The following is a 15,827-nucleotide window of genomic DNA, read 5'->3' as shown; positions in this document are numbered from 1 at the left end:
TAATTTCCATGATGCCTCCTAGTATGTTGTATTGTCACGCATGTTATCATATGTTAATATGATTGCCTTCCATATATCTCATAGCGCTACACGTGGAGGATTTCATTATTGTACGCAAGTCACACTTGGGATGTAATTAGACAAAACTGTAGAAGAATAGGACCCTTGAACCAGTATCACTTCTTTTTATCAAGGGATCTTATTGAAAGATCCCAAGGTGGAAAACTTCATGAGCCGAGGATGATGGTCATGGGACACTATGCTCGAGCTGTCAGCCTACGCTGGGCCATGTGCTTCCCGTAGTGACCGTGAGTTTATTTAAATTGGCTGGTTGTAATTGGACTAATAACAGGTTGACTAATCATGCATGCATAGCACAGACTGGCATTACTGCTATCGTACGTGACATATGAATTTGCCTGCTTGGATGTTTTACTCGGGGCAAAGACCACCATCTATTGTTATCATACGTATTTGCCTGTCTGGATGTTTTACCCTGGTCGATGATTGCATGAGTGGCAAACCCAAAGTCTGACTGGATGAGCATCCCAAGGTCGATGTGCATTCATACATCCATGCATCTAATAAAACTGCATCTTATCTGTTTTGGATTATTGCCTTATTTTTCTTTAAACTATGTTTGCTAAGACGACGATGCGAAATCTTGAGGGGAATTCACACTGAGCTGGTTACTCATTCATCAACTATCCAACCGTATAGAGTATGCAGGGACGGATGTGGAGAATGACTGTGCTGGCCTTGATGGCGTAACCGTGGAGCCCGACGAAGGGCACTATGATGACGAGCCGCAACAAGAAACAACGGCGTATTTCGGGCTTAATAAGTAATTCAATATTTTAATTTCAGTGGTTTAGTATTTTGGAACTTATGGAATTTTGTAACTAAGACCCTTAGCTGGGTGGGTTAAATATTTGGGTTCATATGATTATCTATGCTTCATTTTGCTATCGCACTCTGAGTTTGTATTTCCGCTGGTTCTCTAATTTATAAACTCTCAGATTTCTGAAGTGAGTCTCATACTTGGGTTTTAGAAATCGGGGCGTTACATAGAGTTGAACTGAAACTCTACCTCTTCATTGATAAGGAAATGGCCATTATATAGGCTAAAAAAACAAACAGTTACAAACACAAAAATAGGCACTACTAGCATCATGCTAAACAACTCCTACAAACTGGGCAACAAACATAAGCAAACTACTGAACTCCTAAAGACTAGGATAACCCAAATCAACACATTCTAATCGTGCGGCTACTAATTTATTCAACAGATCAAAGGGTTAGAATACTCCAATCCAGGAGATTTCTACAGCATCAAGAATCTGTGTCGGAACCCAATCCGATCAACTGTCCAGATCATCTTGAACGACTCGAGCGCTAGCTAGTTGCAGCCATGGAGCTTGAACTTGCTTCTTCTTCATTTGTCATACGAACAGGAGCACTAGTTGCAGCCACGGAGCTTGAGCTTGCTCCTTCTTCATTTCTCATACGAACTGGAGCACTAGTTGCAGCCATGGAGCTTGAGCTTGCTTCTTCTTCATTTGTCATTGCAGCCATGGAGCTTGACTTTCTTCTTCATTTCTCATATGAACTGGAGCACTAGTTGCTGCCATGGAGCTTGAGCTTGCTTCTTCTTCATTTGCCATACGAACTGGAGCACTAGTTGCAGCCGTGGAGCTTAAGCTTGCTTCTTCTTCATTTGTCATACGAACCAGAGCACTAGTTGCAGCCATGGAGCTTGAACTTGCTTCTTCTTCATTTCTCATACGAACTGGAGCACTAGTTGCAGCCATGGAGCTAGAGCTTGCTTCTTCTTCATTTGTCATTGCAGCCATGGAGCTTGAACTTGCTTCTTCATTTGTCATACGAACTGGAGCACTAGTTGCAGCCATGGAGCTTGAGCTTGCTTCTTCTTCATTTCTCATACGAATTGGAGCACTAGTTGCAGCCATGGAGCTTGAGCTTGCTTCTTCATCATTTCTCATACGAACTGAAGCACAAGTTGCAGCCATGGAGCTTGAGCTTGCTTCTTCTTCATTTTTCATACGAACTGAAGCACTAGTTCTAGCCACGGAGCTTGAGCTTGCTTCTTTTTCATTCCTCACCCAAAATCCCATCTTGTCGAAGTCAGGAAGAGACGATCCGATCTCCGGACATTTGTAAATCTGCGCACATTGCAGCTGTGGAAGCTTCCCCTTCAAATACCCCCATTTCAACTTCAATTCTTCCAGAAATTTAAGACGCAGAATCTCCACATTCCATCCATCATTTTCAGTAACAGGGCTCACATTCCATCATTTAAGACTAAGGAAGGGTTGTATGAGTGGCTGGTCATGCCCTTCGGTCTTTCAAATGCACCAAGTACTTTTATGCGTTTAATGAATCAAGTTCTAAAACCGTTCACTGGTCGATTTGTAGTAATATATTTTGATGACATATTGATATATAGCCAAGATGAGGCGGAGCACAGGAAACATCTTAGACAGGTGCTGCAGGTCCTACAAATTAACAAGTTGTATCTTAACTTGAAGAAGTGTTGTTTTTTAACTGACAGCCTGTTGTTTCTAGGATTTGTTGCAACGTCCACAGGCATTTGTGTGGACGATGAAAAAGTGCGAGCTATTAGGGAATGGCCGATCCCGACAAACATTTATGAGGTGAGGAGTTTTCATGGGTTGATGACTTTCTATCGTCGATTTGTGCAAGATTTTAGCACCATAGTCGCGCCGATAACAGATTGCATGAAAAAAGGACCGTTCCAGTGGATCGATAAAGCTGACAAGAGCTTTCATGAGATCAAGCATCGCTTGTCTACAACACCGGTCTTGGTGCTTCCTAATTTCGACAAATTATTTGAGGTCGAGTGTGACGCTTCATACGTCAAAATTGGAGGAGTGTTATCACAGGAAGGCTGGCCAGTAGCCTTTTACAGCGAGAAGCTCAGCGAAGCCCGAAAGAAGTGGTCGACTTATGATCTTGAGTTGTATGCAGTTGTTCAGGCGCTGCGACATTGGCGGCATTATTTGATTCAAAGAGAGTTTGTTTTGTACACTGACCATCAAACATTAAAGTTTATTAATAGTCAGACTAACGTGAATCATGTGCATGCTAGATGAGTTGCGTTTTTACAGGAATTTACGTTCGTTCTGAAGCATAAGTCAATGCAGCAGAATAAAGTGACTGATGCACTTAGCCATTGTGCATCACTACTTGTTACGATGAGCAACGAGGTGGTTGGCTTTGACTGTCTCAAGGAGCTGTATGCCGAGGATGAGGACTTCAAAGATTCTTGGATGAAGTGCCAAGAAGGTCACCCCAGTGACCTTCATATACAAGACGATTTTCTATTCAAAGGGAATCGATTGTGCATCCCCCAAAGTTCTCTGAGGGAGCAAATTATTCAAGAGCTACATGGAGGTAGCTTCGGTGGACACCTTGCGCGAGACAAGATGCGAGCTCTTGTGGAAGAGCGGTATTATTGGCCGCAATTAGTACGTGATGTGGAAAAAGCTATACAACGTTGTCATGCTTGTCAGACCTCCAAGGGGCAATCTCAGAATACAGGCATTTACACCCCGTTACCTGTGCCGGATGGTCCTTGGGAAGATTTATCAATGGACTTCGTGCTTGGTCTCCCACGAACACAACGCGGCATGGATTTGGTGTTCATGGTGGTAGATCGTTTCTCTAAGATGGCGCACTTTATCCCATGCAAGAAAACCCTCGATGCAACACATGTGGCGAATCTATTCTTCAGGGAGGTCGTACGGCTACACGGGGTCCCCAAGACCATTACTTCTGATCATGACACGAAATTCATTGGCCACTTTTGGTGGACTTTGTGGAATCGATTTGATACACAACTTTAATTCAGCAGTGCTTACCACCTACAGACTGATGGGCAGGCCGAAGTTGTGAATTGCACGTTAGGAAACCTCATTCGCTGTATTTCAGGAAAAAAACCGAAGCAGTGGGATTCGGCCTTATCTCAAGCAGAGTTTGCATTCAACAACATGGTGAACCACTCGACAGGAAAATCACCGTTCCAGATTATCTACAGACGAGTGCCTCGCCACACACTTGACTTGGTCCCTCTGCCCAAGCACCCAAGCACAAGCATTGCAGCAGAGCATATGGCAGACAAGATCATGGACATCCATGCGGAAGTGCAGACTAAGCTACATGCCTCGAATAAGAAATACAAGGAACAAGCGGACAAATACCGGTGATAAAAGGTGTTCGAGGTGGGCGACCGCGTTATGGTCCATTTGCGTAAAGAGAGATTTCTGACCGGGATGTATAACAAGTTGAAAAATAAGAAGATCGGACCTGTTCCAATCATTCGAAAGATCAATGATAACGCTTATGTTGTTGATCTTTCAGATGATATGGCGATCTCACGGACTTTCAACGTCGCAGACCTGACCGAGTATCATGAACCAGCGCATGATGAGATCTCGAAGGCGAGTTCTTTTGAAGTGGAGGAGACTGATGTAGAGTAGGTCGCGGACAGTTACATGGCCAAGATGGATCAGAAAAGGCCCGGTCGATGACAAAAGTGATTTAGACGATTGGACCTTAAATCGGGCATATCTTGCAATCCGGAATGAGTTATTTGACGTAAAATATATGATTTTGGGGTAGAACGAGCTAATTTAGCCAACCAACCTGCTACGCCGGGTTGCACAGCTGGAATTGCAAAAAACCCCTGGATCGACAGTCGTTTCCCTGTTTTAATTTCGTTTTTACTATAAATAGTAAGTTTTAGTTTGATTATAATTCTTCATCCGTCGGGCTTTAGGAGTTACGCCCAACGTGAAAAGAGCTTAGAATAATTAGGAGAACGGTTTGGTGAAGCTAAATAGGACACTTATTATTTTTAGCCATAAACCTTGCGCACTAGTAGACATCACGACCGTCTATAAATAGTAAGTTTACTATTTATAGTAAGTCGCGAATTCTAGGAGTTTTAGTTGTAATTTGATTCTGATTTCTTTCCCATTGCTTGGTACCCCTATTTTAAGGGTTGTGAACTCGTTTTTATTCACTCATTAATCAATTTCGAATTTATTAGAATTTATTTCTATTTTCTTCTTTCTTTCCTCATGGATTCGAGAAGCCTCTGTGAGGAGTCCAGAGAAGCTCCATGAATTCGGAGTAGTTATCCTCATCATTCATCCCCGCGCCATTTTACAATAATAATCACAATCCCATTTAATACAAATCAATACGATTCAATTCCTCGAAACAGATATAAACAGATATGAGGTAGGCTCGAGTGGAACATATAATAGGGATTAAACTCTTACGGGTGAAAACTTCTTGGGGCCACATAAGTTTTGGATGGAGCCGATATTTGTGTTTTATTTTACTCCGTCCATGTAACTTGATGAATAGGTTGGATGGCAAATAAACATCACAGTGGACCTGGTAAAAGTTTCGATGGGGAGAATCATCTTCCCTGCTGCTTCCCGTGATGTGGTGCACTTGAGCTTTGGATCTTACTCATTTTCGGGCTTATTCTCTAAAATGATACAAAACGATGGATGGACGGTGTGGATAAGACCCATACATCACAGTGGCCACTCAAAGATGCTGCCGTTTCCAGCCGGAAACCGACGGGGTAGGACGGAATACACGTCCTCTCCTGACTCTCTCTCTCCGTGGAAATGATAAGGAATGGAGAAGATACTGATGCGTGACGATATGGTCCTGATGCGTGACTATATGGTCCCCCTCCCTATTCTCTACCCAGAGAAGAGAAAAAGCCTGATGCGTGACTATATGGTCCCCCTCCCTACTCTCTCTCCAGGGAAGATAAAAAGCGCAAGAATTCGGACGGAAGAGGACGAGTGGGTTGCCACGCGGGACAGGAATCCTCTGCAGCATTAAAGCTATCCGGGTCTATCAATTTTTGTGCTAACTCCACTCCATCGTTAGGTATGGTCTTAGATAGGCCAGTACTCCAAGGGTAACAATGGAGATGCAACTCCAACCATAGATTTGGATATAGGGCCACCATGGTGGAAACACCTGGAGCGGATTAGGTGAGACCCTTATGGCGTGTTTGGGCAGTGGGATGAGGTGTGATGGGATTTATCTGGTCCTGTGCCAATTCCACTCTATGTTTGGGAAGAATGGAAAAGCTTGGAATTAGATTAGATGGAATTGCATTAGGTCCCATGCCAATTTCACTCAATTTTAGCAAGTTGTGTAGGTCCCACCATGATGTGTGGGCTATATCCACACCGTCCACCCATTTTTCGAGATTATTTTAAAGCATGGACCAAAAAACCAGGTAAATCTAAAGTTCAAGTAGACCCCACCATAAAAAGCAATGGGGATTGAATACTTACCGTTGAAAACTTCTTTGGGGCCACATAAGTTTTGGATCTGCCTCATTTTTAGGCTCATGCCATAAAATGAGGTTACAAAACAAATGAACAGGTTAAATATAACATGTATGTTATTCTCAATAATTTCAAATGATGGTGGGTATATTCATTCAATATACCACCGTATTACTAACAAAGCATGGAATTAATCTTACCCCATGGTAACAGGGACAATCCTTGCCACGGGTAATAATTATGTTTTTTGAATTCCATTCCACCTGAAAACAATAAGAGATTTGATTGATTACATTAGCGAGGGCTTTGGAGCTCCCCGTTCTCTACTGCTTTCATAGACCAGAGAAGCAGTTGCTGAGACAGAGTCTTTGATGAGATATTAAGATAGTTGACCATGAGATCTCATGCAAATCATCTTGGGCCTCCGTATATATGTAGTCTTTCACAATTAGCTACGTATAAAAAAAATTTACTTTCACTGACTACATAATTGTAAATGCTATTCAAGCCATAAAGAATGCCTTCTCTAACATCTGAGACAGTTTTTTTTTTTTTTTTTTTTTTTTTTTTAAAGGCCTGGGCTTGCATTTCAATAAAAAAAAGGAAAGCAAATACAAGATCTGGATACGGGACATATCTAAGACGCTTTTGGGCTTCCCCGGGCAAAAAAAAAAAAAAACAAAAGACCCAGGGAGGCCTATCATAGAGGCAACAAGAAAAAGAAGAAAAAGAAAAAAAAAAAAACAAACCGAAGACTACACAACTGCTATACAAAAACGGAGCAAAAGGGGCGCCACGAGCTAAGCGCTAAAGACCATCATCCAAGGCGAGCCTAACAGCCCCCAGGCCCACTTTGTCGAGGAAGAGCAGACCGCGGACGAGGGAAGGAAGCTCTAAGGGGGGGAGAAAAAGGGAGAAGAGCTGAGACTCGCTGCCCAACCGGGCCATTCCATCCGCCGGGGCGTTGCCTTCCTTGATGATGTGAACGAATTTCACCTGCCCTCTAAGCTTGAGCCTATGAATTCTAGCCAACCAGGATTCCCATTTCTAGCCTGAAAAGCAACCTCGTTCAGGAAGGACACTATCAGGTGGGAATCCGATTTCACTACCACCTTAGAGAAGCCCGTCATAGATCGCCCGGATCTCAGCGCCAACGCTTGATCCGGTCTCGTACCCAGACGAGAATGTAAAAATAAACTCGCCAATATCCCCTCTACCAATCCCTCCACCGCCGGACACCCTTGGGTTCCCCCTAGCGGACCCATCAACGTTTACTTTGATCTAACCGTTCCTGGGCTTGGCCCATTTGATGATAGATGGGAGCTGAATAGGGGGGGAGGGGAGAACAATGTGCAGCTCAGACAACAGCTTGCTGCAGCCCAAAGACGAGGCCCTGGGAAGCCACTGGATGATAACTTTCAGCCACCAAGTGATGCTAACCTTCATTCTCTCAAAAGAAAAAAACTCTGCCATCGAATTTAGTAGAGTTCCTTGTCTTCCACATCTCCTAAATAATGATACTTGGGGCCAGCCTCTGAATAGTGGAGACCCTGCCATCCAATGACAGCATCGACCACTAACAGTTCAGCCTAGCCTCCACCGAAATAGCCGAGAGATCTGCCACTCCAAAAATTCTGCAAAATAGTTCCAGCAGGAGGACGCCAGGGTACTCGCGATGATGTAAGGATTCAGAAGAATGACCCTAGGGGGGAGGAGCGGCGCAGTAAACATACTTCGAGGCTAGATGGATCCCCCAACGCTGGACGGCTTCATCTAGCAGCACTACGTTAGACAACACTTTCCAAACAAGCAGCGAGATCTTCGGAGAAAGCTTGGAGTGACAAACCAACTTAGCCCAGCTTCTGCGGGGCTTGCTCGATCTGGATCTCTCCCACGTTGAACAAACAGAAAACTCACTAGAAGGGGTGAATGGCTAGAGGATTCTATCCGAGCCAACTAAAAGACAAAAACCAGCCTGAAAAATGCTATCTACCACAGAAGAAGGAAGGAGGTTGAGGACCGCTGAAGGGGGAAGCGGACTGTTTGTGTCACGCCCCAAACCCGGAAATCGGATTTACAGGAATCACGATCGCTGAGTCCGGTGCCGACAGCCTCCGTAGTACCCCATTCTCGGCTCCTAACCTCCATACGCCAGATTCCGATCTTGGGATCCTATAAGGAGGATTTTTTTTTTTTTGTACATTTAACTCATAATAAGCATAACCACGAGATTACCCAATTCACAAAGGCAACATCATCATCACATATCCACTAATATAATCATTTGAGTACAATGCTGAAAGGAAAATACATAAATCGAAATCAAAGCTCTAGAAGACAACTGCACGCTCCAAGCTCAACGTTGCTGCAACCTAATAACACCTGCACGCATCTATCGTGCATAAGCTTATAGAAAGCTTAGAGGGTGGTGAAAGTGTGTGCACAAGGTAAGTGCCAAGTAAAAAATATCAAAGTAATCAGAGTAAGTGGAAATACTGATAAACCCATAATGATACAATATCGGAAACACTAGCAAGATCATAAATCATACGAAATCAGAATAAGCAGAATTATATTGGTATGCCCCTGAGTCATACGATATCAGAGTACGCAATTTAGATCAGCCATATAAATGAGGAGTCAAAGAGAGCGAAATATCAGATACCGAGGATACAAAGCAAGATGTAAATCCTGCTAAGTCCGTTTAGGCCATATAAATGCAGAAACATAGTAACTCAAAATGCTAAGTACTGCGGATGCAATGTAATATACGGTGCGAATGTAATGACCATGCTAGAGTGTGAAGTCGGGATGATAGTACGTAGTATCGCAGACTACGGGGTCCACCACAAAGGACTCCTATCCAAACCAGTCCCATACCTAAATTTGGATAGTCAGACTCAATGTGGTAAACTCCTAATCTCAGGTTAGTCGCGCGCCCAACCGAAATCCTGGTCATACGAAGGTACACGTAATAAATAGTTACGCACCACCAGCCCGAGTGGATAGTGAAGGAATGAATGAATGAATGAATATGCAATTCCTGCTCAATAAGTCCACATATCAGTACGGTTACTCTCTGGGATCATCACCGGGGTCTATTACACTCCAAACCAAATTGCTGCCCCATCGCGCGCAATAAGGTGAGTGGAAGAGACCTCACTATCCGCCTGCCAATATCGGGCTCGGCTAGTCGATAGCAGACCCATTCCTCGAGCTGGTCAGACTCAGCCTAGCATTGCCCCCTCCTCTCGGGCAGGTAAGGCCGCACCCCCTTCCAACCGACCACGACATAGTGGGAGACGCGACCTAATGGTATACGGCCCTCATGCGCTCATGCATCCACTCGGTCTAGACGTTGGAGCAACCTCTGGAACCAAGAGGGTTTAGGGACTTTCACCCAGGGATATCTATAGCACCCCATGTAAAATAAATTTTCGGTGTCCCATCTGGCCATCCACGATATACCTGTGGAGGCTATGACCCTGATGTCGCTAGGGCGTACAGTAATCATAATGAAAGATGCATGAGTCATACAATCCAGTTATGCATCAATCTTGTGTATACCGTGCGCTCATGTGAGATAACCTCCGCCTATCAGGGAGTCTCATAACAACATGCTCAATGACATATACAAAGATTAACCACACCTCATAACAAACATGCAGATGATGCGTATGGGTAGATATCATGATGCTATGCTGTCACATACTCATAATTGGTATCAATAACCGGCATCGACAATCAACCTTGACAATGTGGACATTTAACCAACATTGCCCCCGAGGAGTGATGCTCATAGATCCTAACATATAGTGGACCCATGACCTCACACGAGGGTCAAATATACAACACCATGGGCCTCACTCAAGAGCTTAATACACATCACGATGGGCCTTTCACATGGGCCTAACATACATCACAATGGGCCTCAACTACGAGTCACATATTCACCATATAGGTCCCGATGATCGGCCTCGACAATCGGATCGATTGATAATCAAAGTCGATAAATCGGTCATGACAATCGGGATCGATAAATAATCAGAATCAGCAAATCGGTCATGACAATTAGAATCGATCGATAATTAGAATCGGCAAATCGGTCATGTCAATCGGAATCGATCGATAATTAGAATCGGCAAATCGGTCACGACAATCGGGATCGATCGATAATCAGAATCGACAAATCAGGATCGATCGATAATCAGAGTCAGCAAATCGGTCACGACAATCAGGATCGATAAATAATCAGAATCGGCAAATCAATCATGACAATCGGGATCGATCGATAATTAGAATCGTCAAATCGGTCGTGACAATCGAATCAATCGCTAATCAATAAACGGGATTAATCGATATTCAGAATCGGCAAATCGGTCACGACAATCGGATCAATCGATAATTAGAATCGAAAAATCGGTCACGACAATCGGGATCGATCGATAATCAGAATCGGCAAATCGGGATCGATCGATAATCAGAATCGGCAAATCGATCACGACAATCGGATCAATCGATAATTAGAATCGAGAAATCGGTCACGACAATCGGGACGATCAATAATCAGAATCGGCAAATCGGTTATGACAATCGGGATCGATCGATAATCAGAGTCAGCAAATCGGTCACGACAATCGGGATCGATAAATAATCAGAATCGGCAAATCGGTCATGACCATCAGAATCGATCGATAATCAGAATCGGCAAATCGGTCACGACAATCGGATTAATCGATAATTAGAATTGGGAAATCGATCACGACAATCGGATCAATCGATAATTAGAATTGGAAAATCGGTCACGACAATCGGGTCGATCAATAATCAGAATTGGCAAATCGGTTACGACAATTGGGATCGATCGATAATCAGAGTCGACAAATCGATCATGACAATCGGGATCAATAAATAATTAGAATCGGCAAATCGGTCATGACAATCAGAATTGATCGATAATTAGAATCGGCAAATCGGTCATGACAATCGAATCGATCGCTAATCAGCAAACGGCCCCAAGGTGAGGTTCATATATGGATGGCCGGTGATGGATCAAACAATATCAAAGGGGCCCAAGCGTTTAGGTGAACCCATTGGAGAACGATGAGAATGGACCTATCCAGGCCTAAGGGAAGGTCACGATGTGGACATTAAACCATCATTGCTCATCAATGTGCCCTTTTAACTAACATTGTTCCCAAAGAGTGGTCCACATAGAGCCAAACGTATAGTGGGCAAATGTCTTCACATAATGCCCTAATATACATCACAATGGGCCTCATACAAGAGCTATATATACATCAAGTGGATCGCATCCACAGGCTACACCAAGGGGCCTTATATATTAACTGGGCTGCATCAATGGGTCGTACTAATGGGCTTAATACATATCACAACGGGCCTTGCCCATAGGCTACGGATACATCATAATGGGCCTTGCCCATGGGCCTCAGATTCAAGCACGTGGGCCCCATCATATAAGCCTTATATACATCACATTGGGCATCACTCATGGGCCCAATATACATCACAATGGGCCTCTCTACCCAGGCCTCACGTACATCAAACTGAGCCACATAGCAGGTGAGCCTGTACCTCCTAAATGGGCCCACCAGATGAACAACATGGATGTATAACACATACATCAAGGTGGACCCCACCATAACGCTTATTTTCCATCCAATCTGTTCACAAGGTCACAAAGTCCTAGGTAAAGAGGAAAACAAATATCATAGTGGTCCAAAACTTCGGTAACCCAAAGGGTTCAAAGGTGGGCGTTCAATCTCCACTGGTCTTTGCGGTGTGGTCCACCTGATCAATGGTCGGACTCATCATAATGTGGCTTGCCATGGTGTATTTGAGATCCAACTTATTCATAAGTTAACATAGTGATAGATAAAAAGAAAACAAAAACATCAACTTGATCGAAAACTATTGTGGCCCTCAGAAGTTTTGAATGGTGGATATCACTGTCCCTACTATTTTTAATGGTGGGGTCCACGTCCCAAGGCAGTGGACAGTGCTGGTTACAGCACGTCAGCAGAGTGGGTACCACCATCCTACGAACGAACGGTATGGATGAAACACCCACATTACGTGGGCCATGGCTGTGTGAATGAAACACAAGCACCGTGGGGTCCCGCGTGCTGAGTACATCACGTCAGGCTCCACCTGAGCTTGGATCAGCCTCATGGCTGTAAGGTATATACATTCAAGTGGGGTCCACACGTCCACGTGGATGGTGTGGACCACAGCACTCTCAAGATCAGGCTGTCCCAGATGGACGGTCTAGATATAATACAAACCTTAGCAGATGGACGATCTGGGTGATGCAGTACAGCAGCCATTCAGCGAGTGAGGTACTCCAGCTAAGCTGCTACCAAGCGGGTGGGTCCCACGTGCTGAGTATATCACGTTATACTCCACCTTAATATAAAAATATATATATGCATTTGTTTTGAGTGTCTCTAGCGTCCAGACACTCATTGTCCTGGATTGGACGGAGAGGATACGTTGCAAACATTAAGGTGGGTCCCACTCCCACACGTGCCACACGTGTGGGATGGTCCACGTATCACAGCAGATGGACGGCTTAGATAAATCACATACCTCATGAGGGACCCAGGGCTGCTGACGCACTCCTGCCAGCCATGTTGCTGGAATGCGGTAGTCCAGCCAATCTATATCCACCGTCCAGCAGATCTAGACGGGGTGGATGCAACACATCCTATAAGGTGGGCCCCACACACTGCCATGTTGGGATCCACGTCCAATAGAAGGACAGTTAGGATGTAACGCACACATCAAATGGTGGGTACCCACCCTCCAACAGATCTGAACGGCTGGGATATATAATAGATACATTAGGGTGGAATCCACTCCACACACCACGTACGTCTGGATGATCAGACCCCAGGTACCCACGTCAACACATCAACTAGGAGGTGGGGTCCACATAGATGGACGGTGTGGATTAACGTTCATCATGGAGGGCCCCACAGTACTTGCTGACGGTAGTCAGCGGTAGGACCCAAAAAAGATGTACGGCAGGGAGGGATGAAATCATACATCAAGGTGGGTCCACACGTGTGGGACCCACCAGCTTTTAGATTAAGCTGATATTTATGCTTTCTCTTCATACGGTCCAGCAGCAGAGGCTGCTGGACGTCCCATGGCTGGATGGCAAGGATGTAATACATCCATCAAGGTGGCTTTCCACACGTGCCATCTAGGTAGGCTCCACTACTTGCTGGCGTGAACCTCAACACAGCAACTACATGGCTGCGTGAGATACCTCAGCCAATCCATGCCCACTGTCCATGGATCGGATGATGTGGATGCGATGCATCAATAAAAGATGGGCCCCACACGCTGCCATGGTGGGGTCCACAACACAAGGGAAAGAGAGAGAGAGAGAGAGAGAGAGAGAGAGAGAGAGAGGTAGTGAAGGGGCCCTGCCACTATGGCCCCTCATGCTTACAACATATACATCAAAATGGGACCCACTTACAAGTGGGCCCTCAAATGGAAATCGACGGGAGATCACCCACCGATGGCACTCCTTCTTGGCTCCTTGGGATCCATGTCTTCTTGGCTTCAACTTTAATGGTGGAAGATGGAAGATTTTTGGGTGGTAGGAAGTGGGCCACACCATAGCTTCTTTCTCTCATTGGAGGCCATGGACGGTTTGCTCCTCTCTTGGTGCTTGGGGAATGGATTAGAGAATGAGAGAGAGGTAGAGTGATGTAAGGAGAGGGATGGGTGTGATGGGTGAGAGTGATGTGTGTACTTGACTAGGTATGGGTTGTGTTGACTTGGGTGAGAGAGGGGTATGGGTTACTTGTACTTGACTTGATGGGATGGAGTACTTGACACTTGATGCGATTGATGGGACATTCTCTTGGGATTGCAACGCGCGGCGTTTCTCTTGAAATGAACATGGGCCCACATCTCCTGGCTCGGGTATCGTCTCGGCGCGTGAGATGCGACATCGGAACCGCGGTGACGGCGCGGTCGCAGGGGTACAAGTCTTGGGTTGAGTCGACTCGGGTTGACGGCATGTGACGCAGAGTCACGCGCAAATACTGGTTAAGGGTCGAAGGTTGCCGAAATTTGACCGAAAAAAATCACGGAAGTCTACGGAACGATACGGGTTAGGATACGGGTCTTACAGTTTGGACCCAGGAAATCTCTTGCCATCAGCACTCGTAGCTCGTCTGGAATGGGGGACACAGCTAACTACTCCAACGCCCCAAGCCCCGTCCAATTAGCGCGCCAGAGGCTGCAGCTTCCATCCACAATTTGCCAATGAGCGTCATTATCTAGCTGAGATAGCAACGACTTGATCCTCTCCCATAAAGGAGAAGCGAAGGAGGCCAGGTTGATCGGCCCACCCAAGGCGATGTCAGTAGCATACTTCGCCCGCATAAAGGGGCTCTAAATGCTTCCCTTTGGCTTAGATAAGAGGGCCCAGTCCATCTTCATCTTAAGAGCCTTCATTACCTCTGCAAGCTTCCTGAAACCCAGGCCACCTTTCCGTTTAGGCCACGCAATCTCTTTCCAACTTCGCCAATGCAATTTTCTTCTACCATCTGACTACCCCCATAGGAAGGTAGCAAACTTGCTTTCCAAATCAGCCAGAACTTGAGCAGGAACAAGATTAGCTCCTAACGAGTGGATTAGGATGCTGCTAAGGATGCGCTGCACAAGAATGGCCCTACTAGCCTAAGACAAGCATCTGGCCTACCATCCACGGATCCTTCCTTCCACTTTGTCAATCAAATGATGAAAGGCACGAGCTCTGAGCCTACCATTGGCGATAGGAACTCCCAGGTAAGTTAGGCCCAGCTGCCGCTCTAGGAATTCCAAGAGTTCTAACAATTGACCTGATCCTAGAGGAGGGAAGCTTATTCGAGCAATAGAGAGCACTCTTCTAGAGGTTGATCCTTTGGCTCGAGACCGCTTGAAAGGACTGAAGGAAAACCTTAGCAGCCCGAAGAGATCTCAGACCACCATTGAGGAACAGGAGGGTATCATCGGCGTATAGCAGAAAAGAGACTGTAAGGTAGCCCCTTCTGAGCTTAAATGGCATGTAAACGCCCTAAGACATCATATTTTGAAGCCCTAGGCTGAGGACTTCCGCTGCCAGAATGAAAAGACTTGGGGACAGAGGGTCGCCCTGATGCAACCCCCTAGAAGCTCTAAAGAAACCTGCTACGTCACCATTAATAGGCACCGAAAACTAAGAATTTCCCCAGTACTTTTCCACCAGCCCCACCCAAGGCTTAGAGAAACCAAACGGCCTTAACACGCTCTTGAGGAAAGACCAATCAACTCTATCACAACCTTCTCCAAGTCCAGCTTCAACACTACATTGTCGCCCTGGACCTTTCTATTGATTTCCCTGAACAACACTCCTGGGTGAGCGCTATGTTCTCAGCCATGGATCGGCCTTAAATG

At 45.3% G+C, this 15,827-nt stretch overlaps 1 protein-coding gene across 1 annotated transcript; it reads right to left on the bottom strand.

Moving 5' to 3' along the window:
• Nucleotides 1-1,293: 1,293 nt before the first annotated feature.
• LOC131257627 (putative GPI-anchored protein pfl2) lies at nt 1,294-14,959 on the bottom strand. The gene is made up of 4 exons (XM_058258406.1): nt 14,871-14,959; nt 1,865-2,301; nt 1,586-1,825; nt 1,294-1,547 (listed from the first exon to the last, which is right to left on the bottom strand). The coding sequence occupies exons 1-4, from the start codon at nt 14,957-14,959 to the stop codon at nt 1,396-1,398; spliced, it is 918 nt and encodes a 305-aa protein (XP_058114389.1). The 3' UTR covers nt 1,294-1,395.
• Between the last annotated feature and the right edge of the window lie 868 nt (nt 14,960-15,827).

Source organism: Magnolia sinica, chromosome 10 (assembly GCF_029962835.1).
Source record: "Magnolia sinica isolate HGM2019 chromosome 10, MsV1, whole genome shotgun sequence".
NCBI classification, from domain to species: Eukaryota; Viridiplantae; Streptophyta; class Magnoliopsida; order Magnoliales; family Magnoliaceae; genus Magnolia; species Magnolia sinica.
This window is presented reverse-complemented; position numbering and strand designations above follow the sequence as displayed.

What these genes read in the sequence shown, in the direction of transcription:
- LOC131257627 (XM_058258406.1), bottom strand. Translation starts at nt 14,959, where the DNA reads ATGGTAGAAGAAAATTGCATTGGCGAAGTTGGAAAGAGATTGCGTGGC. An exon ending in GTTTCAGGAAGCTTGCAGAG is followed by an intron (nt 2,302 to 14,870) that starts GTAATGAAGGCT and finishes ATGGAATGTGAG; the next exon opens with CCCTGTTACTGAAAATGATG. An exon ending in TATGAGAAATGAAGAAGAAA is followed by an intron (nt 1,548 to 1,585) that starts GTCAAGCTCCAT and finishes ATGAAGAAGAAG; the next exon opens with CAAGCTCAAGCTCCATGGCT.